At 37.4% G+C, this 18,443-nt stretch overlaps 1 protein-coding gene across 2 annotated transcripts in view; it reads left to right on the top strand.

Moving 5' to 3' along the window:
- phf24 (PHD finger protein 24) overlaps positions 1 to 18,139 on the top strand; it is a 64,512-nt gene extending 46,373 nt beyond the window's left edge. Inside the window, exons 4-9 of one of the 2 annotated variants that reach the window (XM_022681113.2) lie at positions 2,374 to 2,452; positions 2,655 to 2,857; positions 6,038 to 6,204; positions 9,854 to 9,889; positions 13,441 to 13,533; positions 15,365 to 18,139. In XM_022681113.2, the coding sequence (XP_022536834.2) occupies positions 2,374 to 2,452; positions 2,655 to 2,857; positions 6,038 to 6,204; positions 9,854 to 9,889; positions 13,441 to 13,533; positions 15,365 to 15,461 (675 nt within the window). In that variant the 3' untranslated portion in view covers positions 15,462 to 18,139. The remainder of the gene's footprint in view (positions 1 to 2,373; positions 2,453 to 2,654; positions 2,858 to 6,037; positions 6,205 to 9,853; positions 9,890 to 13,440; positions 13,534 to 15,364) is intronic. The other variant, XM_022681114.2, reaches the window with a different exon arrangement.
- Positions 18,140 to 18,443: the final 304 nt, after the last annotated feature.

The raw sequence follows: 18,443 nt of genomic DNA, 5'->3' as shown, positions 1-18,443 counted from the left end.
ATTGTACCCAGATTGTTTTTTAATAGTCTGGACAGTTAGAAACCACATGAAGTCGGATTTTTTTGCAAAATTGGATCAAAACCACATTTGGAGGTGGTTTAAACCCTAATTACAATCATATTACCAATAGTATTTGTACTTGAAAGTGTCTTGGGCTTGAGTGAATTTGCACGTATGTGCAGGCAATGGGTGCAGTATAAAGATGGATAACGTCTTCATTCGAAGGTTTATGTGATAAATTAGCCGGTGAGTTGAGTCAGAAATGTTGGGACTGGGAAAATATTGGGTTTTGATCAGTGAAGTGTGGAGAAGTGCTAAGCAGGGAATTAAACCCCAGGTTAAGATCATTATTTAGAAAGCTGTAATCAATATAAAAGGCCAGAGGTTGATTTAGAAGTGTCGCTAATTAAAGGCTAATTAATTAGACCGGGGTTAATGGGGTGGTTTTGAAGTGTTTGTTAGATTTGGGCTGATGAACGTTGCTTTTGTTCATCTAAGCTGTTGTTTTGCTTTGGTTTCTTCTTTTAATCAAAGGATTTATTGACTAGAATAGCAATTAAAATGCTTATTGCATCATCAATATTCATCAAACACAATTTTTCAACACTGACAAAATTAACCTCAATTCATTAAACAATGCTAACGATAGTATTTGTCCTCAAACTTGATCAAATTTGTGCTTTGACATAGTCTTTTTCTAGATTTTGATAGTATTTGTTCTCTGTCTTGACTTAGTATTGACATTACTTGTATTACTTACTCAAACGTATTTATACTTAGACTTGGACTTAAAGGAGAACTCTGGTGTAAAAGGGGCTTTTGTTGTAGTAAAACATGATAAAAAGTAGTTATCTTTGATGAATAGCACACCTCCTTTCTCCCACAGTGTTCTGAGATCCAGAAATTTTAACAGTTTCTCCAAACACCCTTCAGACTGGGTGATACGGGGCATAATTTGCTTCGATAAATCACTTTTTCCATCATTATCCAGCTCAAAGTAGCTCCACACCTCCTTTCTAGAATCCGGAGAGCCCTGACATTTAAAACAAGGCATTAATAACTTAAAAAGTGCACAAGAAGCTTATTAAAAACCACTGTTTACATCCTATAACACTAGCTTCAGCTCTGAGCGCCACTATCACTGTACTGATAATAACATAGATATATATATCCATAGACTCTGCCTAGCGTAGCAGCCGGCGCCAGGAGGCAGGCTATGCAGAGTTTATGTATATACATGTCTTTGTCTATGTTGGCTGGTTTTGGTCATAATAGTATTTGTATTTTGACTTGGCTTGGTCTTAATAGCATTTGTAATCTTAATTTTCTTGGTAGTATTGTTAGTATTTGAACTTGTTCTTGGCTTGGTATTAGAAAAATGTATAATGTACTGGTTTAGTTTGGTTATCTTAATTATTTTCATTCAATTGTGTCTGAGTTTTCTTGGTCATATTAATTTTTGAACTCAGATTTTCTAGATTGTCTAGATGTACTTAGACTTGTCTTGCTACCAATAGTATTTGAAGTTGGATTTTTCTTGGTCTCATCAATTTTTGTACTCAAATTTGTCTTGATTGTATTGATACTCTATAGCCTGGATCAGTAGTAATTGAACTTTTTTATCTTGTTTTTGATAGTATTTGTACCTTGACCTGTCTTGGGCTCATTAATGTTTGTACCTAGACTTGTCTTTTTATCAACAGCACTTTTTTTGGACTTGGCTTGATATTAACAGTACGCTATTATCCAGAGCAACTTACAAGGTTATACCTATTACACAGGTGGGGCAATACTAGGGTTAGGAGTCTTGCCCAAGGACTCTAACTGGTTCAGCACAGTATAGTCTTTCAGGCCGGGAATTGAACCCCAGTCACTCACATGATGTGGTAGCTCACAAGCAGGTGGTGGTGTTAACCACTGTGCAACAAGAACCACCATATTGGTTTTCTTGGTTCGCTTGATTGTATTTAAACTTGGGTTTGGCTTGGTATTGAAAAAATGCAAAACTCAGGCTTAGTATGGTGCTTAGTATGGTATTGTACTCAGACTTGGTCTCATTAATATTTGTACACTGTTTTTACCTGGTATCAGTAGTATTCGGTATTTGACTTGGTTTTGATAGTATTTGTACCTTAAATTGTGTTGGGCTCATCTATTATTGTATTCAGATTTGTTGTAGCATCAACAGTGGACGTGTCTTAATCTTCGTAATATTTGTACTCAACCTTGTCTTGGTATCAAAATTATTTGCACTTGGTTTTGTCTTGGAATGTACCATTTATTTTGTATTTTAGCATGAACTCAAACTCATAATGACACTGGAATTATTATTTTATTGTTATTTGAAGTTTTTTTCCTTATTTTCTTATTCAGGACAACGTGAACTTGCTGCTGACTGAAGAAGAAATGTACAGCCTGATGGAAACCTTCAAACAATGCAAAATCATTCCAGGTAAGTCCATCCTGATAATGTCTAAATACCCTTTAAATATCATTTAAAAATCTATATTTGAGAGCTGAACTGTGCTGAATCACAATTACACATCACACATGCTAATACTAACCTGCTTTGCTAGTGCAACAGATTAATTAGTGAGGAGATCAGTTAGCTGTGACTGATGATATCTGAGATTTTTATCATGCCTGTCTTTCAGAGTCCTGCCTCGTCTCGGATGAGCTCCTTCAGTACCGGCACTTTGTGTCGAAGCAGCTGTTTGAGAAGGATCTGACGGACGAGCAGGAGGAGGAGGTTCTGGCCCAGTTCGCCGCCCTCGACCCCGAGAAGAAGGGTCAGATAGAGTGGTCCGACTTCCTGTATCACGAGTCGCTGTCAGTGCTGCAGAAATTCAGGACGGAGGTAACGAGGCCGGGGGGAGGAGCTTGTTTCTCTCGATTCTCTCAGACAGGATCCCGCTAAAGCTAAAGCTAAAGCTAACACAGTTAATAAAGCTAATATTGGAGGGGCCTGTATGCAGGTTGTCACTGTCACAGAGTAACCTTGTATCTCAATGTTTAGCCTTCCGCTTTGTGCATGGCAGTGATGAAACACTATTCTTAAAAATAAAGGTACCCTGTTGGTTCTTAGCTTGAAAGTTAGCTTATATGTGAGCCTATACCATTAATAATAGTTCTTCTTGCTATTGCGATATTTGTTTTTGAAATATACACTTCGAAAAAGCTGTAATAGTAATGTGAGTAACAGCAAACTCAAACTGCATTACCCACGTGCAGCAACAGAGGGAGCTCTTCACACTGCAGACGGTGCTCATGACCAATAATGAGGCTGGAGGTAGAGTGAGGCATAAAAAGGTAAAGCGAGGAAGAAGGTTGAGTGTAGAGTGAGGTAGATCAAGGTAGAGTGTGTTGTAAAAAGAGGTAGAGTGAGGCATAGAAATGTATTGTAAGGGTAGAATGAGGTAGATCGAAGTAGAGTAAGGTAAATTAAGTTTGACCATGGGCCAGATATTTTCCAAACCATTAGGTGGCGGGTCACAAAAGAAATAATCTGTTTTGTAAATGAAGTGTAATGGGGTGGAATGCTGCTGCAGACTAGTAGCTCTCCAGCCAAGAGGGTTGTTGAACAGTTAATCTCAAAGCAGATAAACCCAAGAAGAAAGGGATAAATTAAATAAATAAACACACCGCTCTTCATGTGGGATCGAACCCTTGTCGTCAGGGTCGCGGTCCAATACACTACTGCTGCCCCGGCTAATGAATTGGAACACGGCCGGAAAAAAACGGCCTTATAAGTAGATGGGGAGCCCGAGAACAGGCTGAAAAATGAGAACGGGTGGAAACTAAAGTCACGCCGAGCGCGACAGAGAGAGAGACAGGGGAGGTATGTAAACAAAAGCTCTCCAGAGAAGTATTTTATTTATTTAATTTTATCATTATCGTTCATTGTAGTTCAAACAACCTCTCAGTCCAGATGTTTCATGCTTGCGGGCCACATCTGGCCCCCAGACCGCCTATTGTCGACCCCGGTCTAGAATAAGGTAGAGTAAGGCACAGTGAGGTAGAGATATAGGTAAAGTGAGGTGTAAAGTGAGGCATAGCAAACTAGAGCAAGTTAGGGTAAAGTGTAGAGTGAGGCATGGCAAGGTAAAGTCAGGTGGAGGGCTGCACATATCTGTATAATGTAATTAAATTAAGATACTCTATTATATACACTATATGGTAGATGGTTACTAAAAAGACTTTATCCTGCTTTTGTTGTAGTAACTGTCTCTACAGTCCAGGAACGGCTTTCTACAAGATTTAAGAGAATAGCATTCAGCCATAGGAGCATTAGTGAGTTTATGTACATCTTGAGTAAGAAAGAAACTTCCGACAAGTTGAGACTTTTAGGAGAAAATAAACTTTAATCAGCTGAAACAACTTTTACAGTAACAATTCATTAAAAAGTCACTTAAGCAAATGTAAATGTAAATGCAGCACATTATTATCCACTCCTGTTCTGCACAGACTCTTGGGAAGCTCTTTGGAAGATTTTTAGCTATTACGTTTTGATTTTAAATGGATAAAAAAAAGCCTTAAATGAATAATTCAATCTAATTTACACAATTTTCCACTTACCCACAAATACAGCTGATCAGTCAAGAGCCTTGTGTTTATGGGTTTGTAGTAGAGCTGCACTCTGCGGGTGAAATAAACTGTATTGCTGCTGCTGCTGTACAGTATATCGCAATATGTCCTGCAGGGTCGCGGTGATGAATCAGTGGTGTATTGTGGGTAAACACTGGCCTGCATTATTCTGACTAAAATCATTAGTGTTTGTTGGGTTCGAGTGAAAGCCGTGATTCATCCAGACACCCACAGAAACCCATCTGGACGAATTTTGCTCAGTTAGGAAACTCAATAAATCAGCACACAATAAATCAGTATACTGATTGGTTAAGGGCTCATTTACATATTGTGGCATTTTACTCCTAATAGCAAGAGGATATTAGGCCACTGTTGGTGGTCCACTGGTATTTTACGCTCTTTTTGGACACTTTCAACTAAATCTTTTTATTTCAGATTAAGTCATTATTATTTTACTCCCAGGGCTCTGTCACTTTTATGTAAATAAGATGTTGCTGGCCACATGTTAGTGTTAGCTTGTGCTAAATAACAAAACACACAAACAAGCTAGTGCATGCTTAACTGCCAAAAAAACACAAAACTCCATATTGGAAAGTTCTTACATCTTTCTCATCTGCTGACTTGCCATGGACAGCATGTACAGATCCCTCCCTCAGACAAAGTCTGCTGGTTAATCCTGCTGTGTACTGCCTGAAGTTCTCAACCAGCAGACTGAAACAGTGTTTTTTTAACTGATCCAGTGGGTGGGGCTCTGGTGGGGGGTGGAGCCAGGATGTTACTATGCCGGTTCTTTATTGTGACATCACAATAATGGGAGGAGCATCCAAACAGCTCATAGAAGCAAATGCTTCTTTCGTATGATTAACTTTTTCAGCTGTGTCAGGATAGATAATAACCCTGTAGTTTAAAGAGTTAAATATTCAAGTATAAGAAAAAGCAATCAATGGTGTGCCCACCTTATGAAGCCAACAGAACGACATAAGCTCCCTATCTGGGATTATATAAAGCCACATAAAAACAAGCCACTGACTGACCTCTTTATCAGTGGCTCTAGTGGTCCTACAGTTGAACCAGTAACAAAATTGAGATAAAAATTGCCTTGACATTTTATAATTCCATATAAAACTCAGAATACTAATGCAGGTTCACTCGTGGGTTTGTATAGTGAATATCATGGCTGTATTTGTGTTATGGTCATGGTAAATAAATGCATGAATTTGGGGGGGGGGGGTGGTGCACTATAGGACCTAACATTTTGTTCTTAATAGCTTTATTTTTTTTCCTTGCATTACTTTTACTTTTATAATTTAGGTAGTTTTGAAACCACTCTTAAAACATACCAAACTATAAATCAGTATGACCAAGCGTGACTAATAAAAAACCTAAAAACTCCAAAAACTCTGTTAAATAATAAATAATCTAACTTTATTCTACTTTATTGTCTTGTCTCCAGAACTCGCTGGTTCGTCTGCTCACGGCTAAAGAGCGAGACCGAGCGCGGGCCGTTTTCCAGGGCCTGGACCAGGATAAAGACGGGATCATCACTGGCGGAGAGAGCCGCCGCGCCCAGCCCTCCTGGTTCCACAAAATCAGCAAAGAGTCGCAGTCCTGCAACGTCAGGTGAGCCAAGAATCTGCCAATCATTCAGAGTAATCACTGTGCCAACCGGCTCTTCACACTGATCACTTACCGCCAATAACAGCCACTTAAATAATCAGAATAAGATGCAGTTAAATTAATGTACCAAATCAATCACAATCCCTCCTGCAGCCGACAGAGGCCGTCAGGATCCAGTAAATCTGCACATGGGCTTCAGATTAGCATGAAATAACAATGACAAAAGCAGAAACAGCTGAAAAAAATGCTAACTGCTGCTCGTTAGAAGATCCAGAACCACCTGAACTCAGATAGGACAGATGTTGGACTCTAACGACAGTCAGATGTTGAAGTTTGGTTGGAAATCAAATACATATCTGTCCAATTCCAACATTGGTTTGACACCACGGTGCAAATGGTAGACAGAAGTTCGATTTTGGTTAGAAGTCAAAGTCACAAATATATCAAAGCACAACATTGGGTTGGCATCAGGCTTACGTTTGAAATTCAAGTTAAATATGCATTAAAATCCAACATTAAGTTGACATCAAGCTACAATTTTGCACAGATGTTGAATTTTAAAAGTTCCTCATTGGACTGATCAAAACACAGAAAGGCTATGTATCAGCGACAAAGCAAGAATCAGCATCAAAAATACAAAAACAAGGTCAGTAAACGAGAGAGCAAACACAGGCAATGGTAGCTTTTTGTAAAGTTGGGCAACCAGAAAATACTTGGCATGGTGTGTGTCGAGCAAATGTGTATATATACTGAAGGGAACAGGTGAAACCAATACTCTGGTGATTGCCTTCCATCCAAACAGAGCTGTGTGCAGTGTCATGTGGTTGCGTGAGGTTTCTGTTCTTTTCTCTTAAGGGAAAGTCACAAGAAAGTGTCTTTTATTTCTGAACACGATTAATATCAGCATTTAATGTAGAAAGTTTTGGATTGGATTATACTTCAATTGTGTATATACCTTACCAGTCAAATGTTTAGACACACATTCTCATTTAATGTTTTTTTTTTATTTTTAATATTCACTACATTGAAATATTAAAAATTAATACTAAAGGAATCATGCCAGTTTCATCATTATAACGTTTTAATGGTCTTTGCAGTGACTGCAGCAAGAAATTCAAGTAATTAACTCATGCCGAGGCACAAAAACACAGTTTTAATTCCAAATGATTTTCTTCATAGTTTAGATGACTTTAGTATTAATCTACAATGCAGAACATTTAAAAATAATGTAAAAACACTTAAACATTTTAAGGTGTGTCCAAATATTTAACTGCTACTGTATGTGAGGAGCACTGAGGGATTTTAGGAATGCCAATGACATTAAAATATGTACTTAAATACATACTAAATATACTATTTTGGGACAACTTATGGGAACTTAAGTATATTTCAGTTGTAATTAAGCTATATTTAAATACCACATCAAAGCATTACATTGTGCTTTTGAGTGCTTTTATTGTGCAACTTCTGTGAACTTAAGTAGATTTAAGTTTGTGTTTTTAAACATCATTTTTAATACACTTGAAGTATATTGTAAATGTACTACTTTGCGTATTGATGCACATACTGTGTACACCTTAAGGCTACTGGAAATAAAAATACACTAAAGTGCACTTTAGGGAGTATTTAATGCCCCTATATATATTTTCTAGCAACACAACATATAATTTAAAGCATATAGCTTAAAAACACATTTTACGGAAATACAGAGAAAGCATATTTAATGTGTATTTTTTTTAATCAAGTGTATTAAATTAAAAATGCACTGTTAGCATTCTTTACCTAATTTAAACATATTTTACTGCTCTTAAGTACACTTCCTTTTCACAAGGGATATTAAATGTTGTAGAATTTTAGTTTAGCTGATCTGTAATGGAAAATTAAAAAGGAAAAAGCTGAAGTTTCAGGAGTGAGACTGAGGCAGAGATAAAAACTGTCATTACTGGAGCAATTTTTGGAGCAATGCTGTCATGTCAGGCTGCCTGAGAGAGCTAATAACTCAGAAATAATGCTGTCGGCATCACACAGAGCGTCTGGGAAGGTGCTGTCAGAGAGCTCACAGCCTCGGGGAAGGTTCGGCTCGGGTTGTGACGTGTGAATGACAGGGTTTTGGCTAATATCCACATTTTCACTTTTTTTGACAGATCAGTTTATATACATTCATATACGTGTGGAATTAGTTGAATTAGCAGTCCTGAGATTGATGGGGTTAGTGCTATATACACTCCTAAAACTCACTCATTGTTCAGATGGAAGTCTTATTGATGGAAGGATTATTTGAGGCTCTGTAGAGAAAAGTCTTTCAGCTGGAAGGTGCGTTGCATCATTACACAGTTAACGCTGTAGGAAACGACTGTCAGTCAGGCGTCTGTTAGAGAAGAGAAGAGTTGAGATGTTATTTTGTGTCAAGAGTGAAATTAAATTATTTCCAAGTAAAAAAAATATGTCAGTAAATCCGTTAATGGCGAAACTGTAGAGCACAATTTCTATTTATTGGCATAATTTAACACTAATGTAATTAAAAAAAAAAATAAGGTGCAACTTTAATTGGATGGTCCATTATGGATGCATTATAGATAGATATTTGCCTAATATTCAACTGCCATTTATCTAACATTAAACAGAATATGATTACCAATGCTTATGATAACCTTCTAAATATAAAGTCTAGACTTAAATCTAGCTCTTACAGGTTAAGGATAGGGTGCAGTTTTATGGACCATCCAAGTAAAGTGTTACCAAAAACAATACTAGTCTCCCATAATAAAAGCTTTGGAGATGTTTTAATTAACAAAGTGATGTAAAACCGTCACTTATTTCATGGATGTCAATTGTATTTGTTTTAATATTAGTGATTTATTGTTTAAATTTACACTTTCTACCAAGATTAGGAGATTTTTTATGTTATTTCCAATGCTCTGTTCAGACATATGCAGCTATTAAAAAAAAAGAGAGATTATATAAAGTTTAAATAAAGTAACTAATAACGTAACAAAACACAAAGACTGGAAAACAAACAACAAATAACTATTTAGACAAAAAAATACTAACAAAAACAGAAGTCAAACAAATGAAAAAAAGATAACAATAGTGATGGCAAACTCCTGCTGGAAAATAAAATCCACATCTCCATAAAATAAAAGTGTAAAAAACACTTCACTGACTTTGGACTTACTTTGGATAAAACACAGTAGACAAACACCAACAGATGACGGATTTCATTTTCCAGCAGGATTTGGCACACTGCCAAAAGTATCAACTAGTCTTATATAATATTCACATTTTCTGAGACACTGATTTTTGGATTTTCATTGGCTGTAAACCATAATCATTCACAATAAACGAAATAAACTCTTAGAATAGATCACTCTTTGTGTAATACATCTACAATATATAATATATGAGTTGAATTACTGAAATAAACTAACTTGTCAATGATATTTTAATGTATTGAGATGCATTAGTATGTATATACAGTATATCTGTTGTTTTGGAATCAGCCTGTTCTTCATTTCTTCATGTCTTTCTGCTGCTTTTTTGTCTTCCATGCTTATTCACTGCTGTCATCCATCCATCTACACATCCATCTATCTGTCTGTGCCTCCATCCCTTCATCCACATTCTGGCTACTGCATGTGTGTTCCCCCTGCAGCATCATGGGATTGTGTTCCCCTATAATGAATTTGGGGTAAGTCTAAATCAGCTCGAGCTTCTAGCTTATTCTTGTCTCCACAAGCCTCACAGATCTCTGTGGTGGTTATTATTGCACTATTATGAATAAATCATCATTTTTTGGAAATGTTCCAAAACCAGTATGTCTTCTTGGTCAGGTTGATCATGCTATTTTACCAGTTAAAGATTGAGCCATTCCAATAATAATAAAGAAAGATTTTATTTTGAGAGCTTTAATGAATATAGGAATGCACGTATTGATGCTCATTGCTATTTTACACCCAGCCTACAGTCTAGTTTCACTCTTTGAATAGTAGAAAAATATAATCTTTAAATAGCAACAGTGCTTCTGAACATATCTACACTGATGAGTGTGGTGGTCTGGAAATGAGGTGTGTTCAGATAAATGTCTGGTGTATTGCTATCTTCGCAATGGAAAACACAGGTGCACCAGTGACTGAATTTTGTTAATTGTCCACAAAGGTGGGCAGCTAATACTTTTATATCAACAATAAACACAACAGTAACTGGTCAGTTTCCTCTGCTGAGAAGCGTTGGACACGTCCAGGTAGCTGCGCTGTTAAAATTGCAACGTGCCAAAGTCAGAGCTCATCTGGCTCTTAAAGGGAATGGCAAAGGACACGCTGATTAGAGCGTTATTAGAACGTTCCTCACATAGCGTTCCCAGCGAGACGAATACTAACATTATGGAAACATTAGTAAGAAATGATATCCCCATAATTAAAAAAAAAACATAGATACAAGGAATGTTGCAGCAACGTTACCAAAATGTATAAAAACATTAAGTTTACCGTTAGCGGCGGTGGTTAGCAGCGCTGAGCCTAAAAGCACTAGACTAAGTAATCTTAATGTGTTCTGTTCCTCAGCTATCAGCTAGCAGTTCATCCCATGTACCTTGTTTTAACACCGTAAACACGCTACAGACTACAGTCTGATATACTTGCTTCTGAGCGGCGAAATAGCTAGCGCTTAGCGTGGTTAGAAGCTAATGCTGATGATGCTCCAGCAGTGCTAGCCGTGCTTAGCAGCAGACTACAGTCTGATATACTCACCTCTGAATGGTCAAAGAGCTAGCACTTAGCATGGTTAGCAGCTAATGCTAATACTGCTGCACCCAGCCTTAGTGCTGAAGAAAAGAAGACAAAAAGTGCTGTACTTCAGCGGAGTGGCTATACTGCTCCTTAATACCTGACTGGTAGAATTCATACATAAGGAGCACCGGATTATAAGGAGCACTGACCATTTTGGGGAAAATGAAAGGATTTTAAGTGGGCTTTAAAGTACAAATAATATAATAAAAATGTTACAAGGACATCCAGAAAACTTTAAAAACTGAATGTTCAACATTTTAATTCTAATAAGCATCACTATCATCTTTCACATCCTTCTCTTCTTCGTCACCACCCTCCTCCTCTTCCTCCTCCTTTCTGTAGGCTCTTACAGCTATATTAACTAAAGAACCCGAACCCGTTCATTATCAATCAATCAAACAGGAGGCGTGTCCGTCTCTCATCAGCTTTAATAGGCGCTGCAGGTTAAATGGCCGTGCTTGTGCTCGGCCTCCACTTGGTAAATAAGATTGCATTCTAATCTGAGCTCATTAAAATCAGCTCGAGGATGAAGATGAAAGCGGGGAGTCTGGAGAGGCTGTCTGAGGGTCTTTTCATTCTGGGAATTTTCAACATTTGGCTACAGGGTGACAGATTTACACTTAAGCGTCCTGCAGTAACCCTGCTCTGAACAGTTTGCGATATAAAGATCCAAGAAACAGTCCAAGAAAAAGCATTTCTCTGCAGCACTGAAATAATAGCAGTAAACTTTTTTTTCCCCTCATTTTGTGCTATTCTATTCAAACAACACAAAACTAACAATGCTATTGAGTTGTTTCTTTTAAAATTAAGGGTATTTAAAATAGTTTATCCTGCTTTTGTTGGAGTAACTGTCTCTACTGTCTAGATAAACCATTCAACCAATCAGTAAACCAATAAAATTTTATTTAAACTCGGATAAAAGGGATAAAGGAATAATAAAAAAAAAAGACCTAGCATTGTAATAAGATATATAAACAATATTATAAAATAAGACAGTAAAAACAGTAAGGAAAAGGTAAAAAAAAGAAAATAAAACATACAAAATAAAAAAGTTGAATAAAAAAACAATTAAGACCAAAAACAAAGATAAATAAAGAATGGTGAGAAAATTTAATTTTTGGTTATTGATTGGTTTCAGTGGTGGAAAAACAAGATAGCAGAACTCATGAATATTTAGACTGATTTGTTTCTTTTAAATAATTAGAATGCTTGTGTCTCAGCGATGCGGTGTTCCTAATGAACAATGAATTGGCTAAAGGCAGCTACAGATCCGATGCAGTTGCTGTATCAAAAATAGAAATACAAAATATAAACCTATATAAAGACTGTGGCTGAATATTGTGTCCTTTTCAGTGAGCTGGAGTGAATTCTCTGTGATGAGCTCAGCCTCAGTCTGATCTCATTCATAGCTCTCGAGATTCTGTCTGAAGGATTACAGGGAAACTTAACATGAAGCACTGCTTTTTTGCATTAAAACGACAGTGTGAACAGGCTGAAATAAATATCGTATTTGGTCAGAAAATCAGATATTGAGCACTTTTACATTATTTGTACAGGTCTATTCTATTTTATTCTAGATTATATTATTCCTGCTTCAAAAAACACATCAACTTCAAGAAACGACTGTTCACTAGGGGTGTGCCATATCATATCGTACAACATCGCCAGTGTTTTTCAAAATTTTGAGCGATATTATATGCTGAAATATCGAGCCATATTACCCACCCCTAATTATCACATCAGGGTACTTCTTGTTTGCTTTCACACTGCTCTTATTTCCCATTATATTTCTACTAGAGACAAATTATATCTATCCAGTGTCATTTATTTTACTTTAATCCTGGATATATGGAGATATTTGGAGGAGTGCATTATTATTAGTATCATGATATTCTGGATCATTGACTCAGTTAGGGGTGTGCCATATCATATAGTGTGAATTTTTATTTTGTTGCAATAGTGTATTCTTGATTTTTTTTTTCTCAGTGTTTTGTCATATCGCCAAGAGTATCGGTATCGCGAAAATATCATGACATATCGTGATATAACTTTAGAGCCATATTGCCCAGCCCTATTGTTTACTCACTGATATACCTAATATATACCACCTCGTTACAGGAGCCACATTTACCAGACTACCATTGTTATTTGCTTCACCTGGCGGTGGTTTTAATGTTATGGCTGAGTTGATACAGACAGTAAATGCACAGTAAACACTGTGTTTTGTAGTTGTGTGTAGGCTGATGTTGTGGCGGCGCTGTCACGTCTGCTAGCAAACAAAAGAATAACTGTCAGGAAATGAAGCTCAGTGCCGTGAATGGATTGTGTTCAGTGACCCAGCTTGTGTGTGTGTGTGTGTGTGTGTGTGTGTGTGTGAGAGAGAGAGACAGAGTGACAGAGCAGAATTGCAGAAGCGTTTCAAGGTGTTTTAACCTGTTTTATTTGTTTTTTTCAGTATCAGCCACGTGGGCCCGATATCAGAGAGCAGTCCAGCCAGCTCCAGCAGCGACAGGAGCAGAGATAAAGCCATGGAGAAATACGACAACAGGTGTGTGTGTGTGTGTGTGTGTGTGTGTGTGTGTACATAATGGTACGTGTCCACTAGCATTTAAGCCTCGACTATATATAAACTATAAACTACAGACAACATTTCTCCCAAATTCCAAATAAAAATATCGTCATTTAGAGCATTTATTTGCAGAAAATGAGAAATGGCTAAAATAAGTTCATATTCATAAAGTTTTAGGAGTTCAGAAATCAATATTTGGTGGAATAACCCTGGTTTTACATCACAGTTTTCATGCATCTTGGCATCATGTTCTCCTCCACCAGTCTTACACACTGATTTTGGATAACTTTGGATAACAATAAAAGCAGTTCAGTTTGGTTTGATGGTTTGTGATCATCCATCTTCCTCTTGATTATATTCCAGAGGTTTTCAATTTGGTACAATCAAAGAAACTCATCATTTTTAGATGGTCTCTTATTTTTTTCCAGAGCTGTGTAGGACACGTTGTAGTTCTATGATAATAATTACTACAGACTGTAGTCCTGTATCGGTTTCTCTGTATACTTTATTATTATTATCCTTCTTTCACTCTGTTCTTCAATACTCAGAACCACACTTGAAAAACATTGAAATATTAATAATTAATGTTAATTATAGTGTAAAAGTATGCAAAAAAAAACAGATACAGCACTACAGTATGTTGATATTGTTATACAGCTACAGAGTGTCCTACATGACTAGTGGAGCTGAAAAAAGGCAAATAATAGGTGTAGAAACAAGGTGGGGGTCATAATGTTGTGCCTGATCTATGTCTATACTTCTATTTGTAGCTTAAAACCTTTGTAATGGATGAAATGGTGTTTTACAGTGGACCTTAATACACACTTCTATTAATTTTACATAATTATGAAAAAAACTCTAAATTTTAGGTTGTTTATAGCTTGGATTTTAAGAGCTTGTTAGTCTGAATCATCTATGTTCCATTTTTGAGTCCAGTTCATCATACTTATAGAGATTGAGGATCCTGCGCAAGGTGTGTTGCAGTGCTCATCACTATCTTACACATTCCGCCTTCATTGTTTAAATAGCACCAGTGCTTCTGAATATATGTATGTTGATGGGAGTGGTGGTCTTGAAATGAGGTGTGTTCAAACTGTTCAGATTTCTGGTGTATTGCTATCTTGGCAACGTCAGGCACAAAAAAAGGTGCACCACTGACTAACTGAATACAACCTGGACATATGTCAACAGTCAGACGTTCATTGCTATCTTGGAAATAAATTGTCAACTTACACAGTAGTTCTTAAACCCATAATTCTTTTGAATGAATATGAAAAAGTAGGTCATTTTTTTTTCTTTTCGCTGAGAAGCGTTGGACACATCCAGGTAGCTGCGATGTTAAAATAACAATCCGCCAAAGTCAGAAGTCAGAGTGCACCTGACTCTTAAAAAGAATGATGAGCAAGAGGCACGTTGATTGGTTTATAATAGTAATACATTTTATATGTAATGCACTTTACATTTCAAAGAAATCCCAAAGTGCTTAAAAGGCAATAAGGCATAAAAGGCAATAAAATCAGAAGCAAAGATTAAGATAGAAAGTAGATAGAAAATAACAAAATTACACACATCACTAGAGATGCATAAAAATGTCCTAGTAGGCATTTAGTTTAGGTATTTAATTTAGGTTTATTTCACATTATGCCTTTTTGCAAGTTTTGAGATGTGCAAGGTGTACTTTTCCTGTCGTTATGATAGCAAAGACACACTGACACGCCCTAAATCAAGCTTCACGGTGCACAAATGAATACTTCTAGCATGTATTCTGACCATTTGACACATTTTTCTTTCTTTTTTGGCTGTTTTTCAGGCCGGTGACGTGGGATGCATTCCTGCGCGAGAGCGCCCTCTACATTCTGGCCGCTCGACCCAACAGTGCCGCCATGCACATCCGCCTGCCGCTCTAATCTCGGATAAAGCTCTCTGGAGCTCACGCACACAGAGCAGTGAAGGACACGCAGCGGAGAGGTGCTGGTGTGTGGGATAAGCCCTGGCAACCCGAGGGCATCGAACTGAACGCCAACGAAACACTCAGAGACAGTAAAAGCCATCGACACACCTTTTCTCAGAAAAAAAAAAAACGCTGTCAATCAAACTGCATACCGTCCTCGCTCTTACTCCAACTTCAGCACGCCAGTGTGGCTGAAAAAAAAAAGAAAAAGAATATATAAAAAGAGATTTTAGGATTATCGTGAGATGTTGAGATGTTTTATCTGCAGATAAATGTAACACTACTACTGATCACATGGATATTCAGTGGTTGTTGGTCAGGCTGGGAGATGGGCGGCTGATTCTGTATGTAAAGCTATACGAAGCACCACAACCCACTGCATTTATATAAACCAGAGCAGAAGCATAGTATCGTACAGTACTGTCAGCCTTTACTTTTACAGTTTTAAAGTCACTCGTGATCACGGGAGTTCATGCGGGGTATCTGCGGACCACCACAGACTCCCATGTTAAAAACAGGAAGAGGAAAGAATTACCGTATGTGTCCACTTGCACTTTTCTTTAATGCATTTCACCATAGGTTTACTTGGAAACTTACTGAGCTTTAAAACACAGCAGAACAGTTATTTCCAGTCATATGAGACCAGGCTCCGATCTCTATGATTGTTAAGAGACCGAAATACACAAAACTAAAGATGCTCATGAATATTGTTCTAGTCTTTAGTTGTTTTAGGCTAAACAACGACTAAAAATCGTGATTTCTTTGGCTCGTTTCGGCTACTGTGCTTATACAGATCTCCAAATCAAGGGGGCGGGGCTTCTCCACTAGCATGCTGACTGGATCTTTTTGTTGGAGGGCAAGACTTCATGCCGTATAATCGACCTGAGCTATGTAACCAATGCCCATATTATACACAGCAACAAGGTTGTTTAAACAAGAAGCTTGGATTGATTGCCATATTATACTTGGCAACCGGGGAGCTGGCACAAGAAGCTTGAGTTGATTCCCATATTATACTCAGCAAATGGGGTGTTGGTAAATGTGGCTCAAATTGATTCTCATATTATACTTGGCAACCTAGCTCTTTGAACAAGCAGCTCAAACAGATTTCCATATTATACGCAGCAAAATGGGTGCTGCAACTCAAATCGATTCCCACAATATACATGGTAACCGGGCTGTTGGTAAATGTGGCTCAAATCGATTCTCATATTATATTTGCCAACCGGGGTGTATGCACAGCCAGCTCAAATGATACTCATATTATATGCAGCAAACGGGGTGTTGGTAAATGCAACTCAAATCGATTCCCATAACATACTTGGCAACCGGGCTGTTGGTAAATGTGGCTCAAATCGATTCTCATATTATATTTGGCAACCGGGGTGTAGGCACAGCCAGCTCAAATGATACTCATATTATACGCATCAAACGGGGTGCTGGCACATGTGGCTCAAACCGATTCCCAAATTATACTTGGCAACCGCGGTGTTGGTAAATGTGGCTCAAATCGATTCTCATATTATACTTGACAACCGGGGTGTGCTGGCACAAGCGGCTCGAGTTGATTCCCATATAATACTTGGCAACCGGGTTGTTGGTACAAGGGACCCTGGTTCATTGCCATATTACACTCTGCAAACAGGGTGTTGGTAATTGCGGCTCAAACTGATTTCCATATTATACTTGGCAAATGGGGTGTTGGCACAAGCAGCTCGAGTTGATTCCCATATTATATTTGGCAACCGGGTTGCTGGTACAAGCAGCCCTGGTTCATTGGCATATTATACTCTGCAAACGGGGTGTTGGTAACTGATTTTCATATTATACTTGGCAACCGGGTGGTTTGCACAAGCAGCTTAAGCCAAGAATGTTATCCCGATGCTACTCCTGGAAGTCCAAGTGATTTTTCTACATGGAAGGAGACCAGGCTCTGTTCTACTCGAAACAATCAAAAATTAATGTTAAATTAATGTTTTAAAATCATATATTAAATTTGTGTTGAGACCTGATAAAAACTTCATTAGCTTTGTCTACTGAGCTTGCGCAGATCTCCACATATCTCCACATATACATTTGAATGCAGATAAAGCAAAAAGATGCATTAAAGAGAAAATGCAAGTGGACATGTACCGTTAGGCCATAAAAAAGTGGTGCATAAATCAGGAACTAAACTGGAATTAAAGCTATCTGCATATATTATATATAATATATCAAAGTAACATATAAATATAATATATATATAAACAGTATATATTGATATGTATTATATTATATGAGTGTATTTATTCCCAAACCTTTCAAATGACCTGCTGTTTTTCAGATTTACTGGTTGATTTTAGATGCGATGTATTTGCTTGTTTTTTAAAGGGTAAGACTAGGGGTTAAATGAATCAGGCCCAGTGTCAAACACTAACAGATTGGCATGTAATTTAAATTAACTAGTCTCCTAATTATTGGCTTAGCCTCTCCCGAACTTTCCCAGAATGTCTGAATGTGTTTTAATGATAATTTCTGGAGGTTAGAAATGGAGGAAAATCATCAAAAATCAAACTGTGTCACAATGTTAGATTGTTGTTAGAGGCGGCAAAACTGTGCACACTCCTAAATCCAATAAAAACACTTCTGTTTACACTCTGTCTATCAGTTTCTTTGATATTAAGTTGTACTTGTCTGATACAATGTTTTATGCACCATATGAACATGCTGATTTATTGTTTTATCTGAAGTTAAGGGTATTAAAAGCAGTTTTTCCTGCTTTTGTTGGAGTAATTGTTTGTACTGTCCAGGAAACGTTTTCTATTAAATTTTGGTAGAAAGCATTGCTCTGAAGCTTTGTTAGTATTCAGCAACAAGAGTATATAGGCATATACATTTTGTCTTGGTGGAAACAACCGATGAATCCATGTGTAAAAGAAGCGTGGTTAGCATTGCATAT

Source organism: Astyanax mexicanus, chromosome 20, assembly GCF_023375975.1.
Source record: "Astyanax mexicanus isolate ESR-SI-001 chromosome 20, AstMex3_surface, whole genome shotgun sequence".
NCBI lineage: Eukaryota > Metazoa > Chordata > Actinopteri > Characiformes > Acestrorhamphidae > Astyanax > Astyanax mexicanus.
The sequence above is the reverse complement of the archived record's forward strand: the minus strand, read 5'-3'. Positions and strand labels throughout refer to the sequence as shown.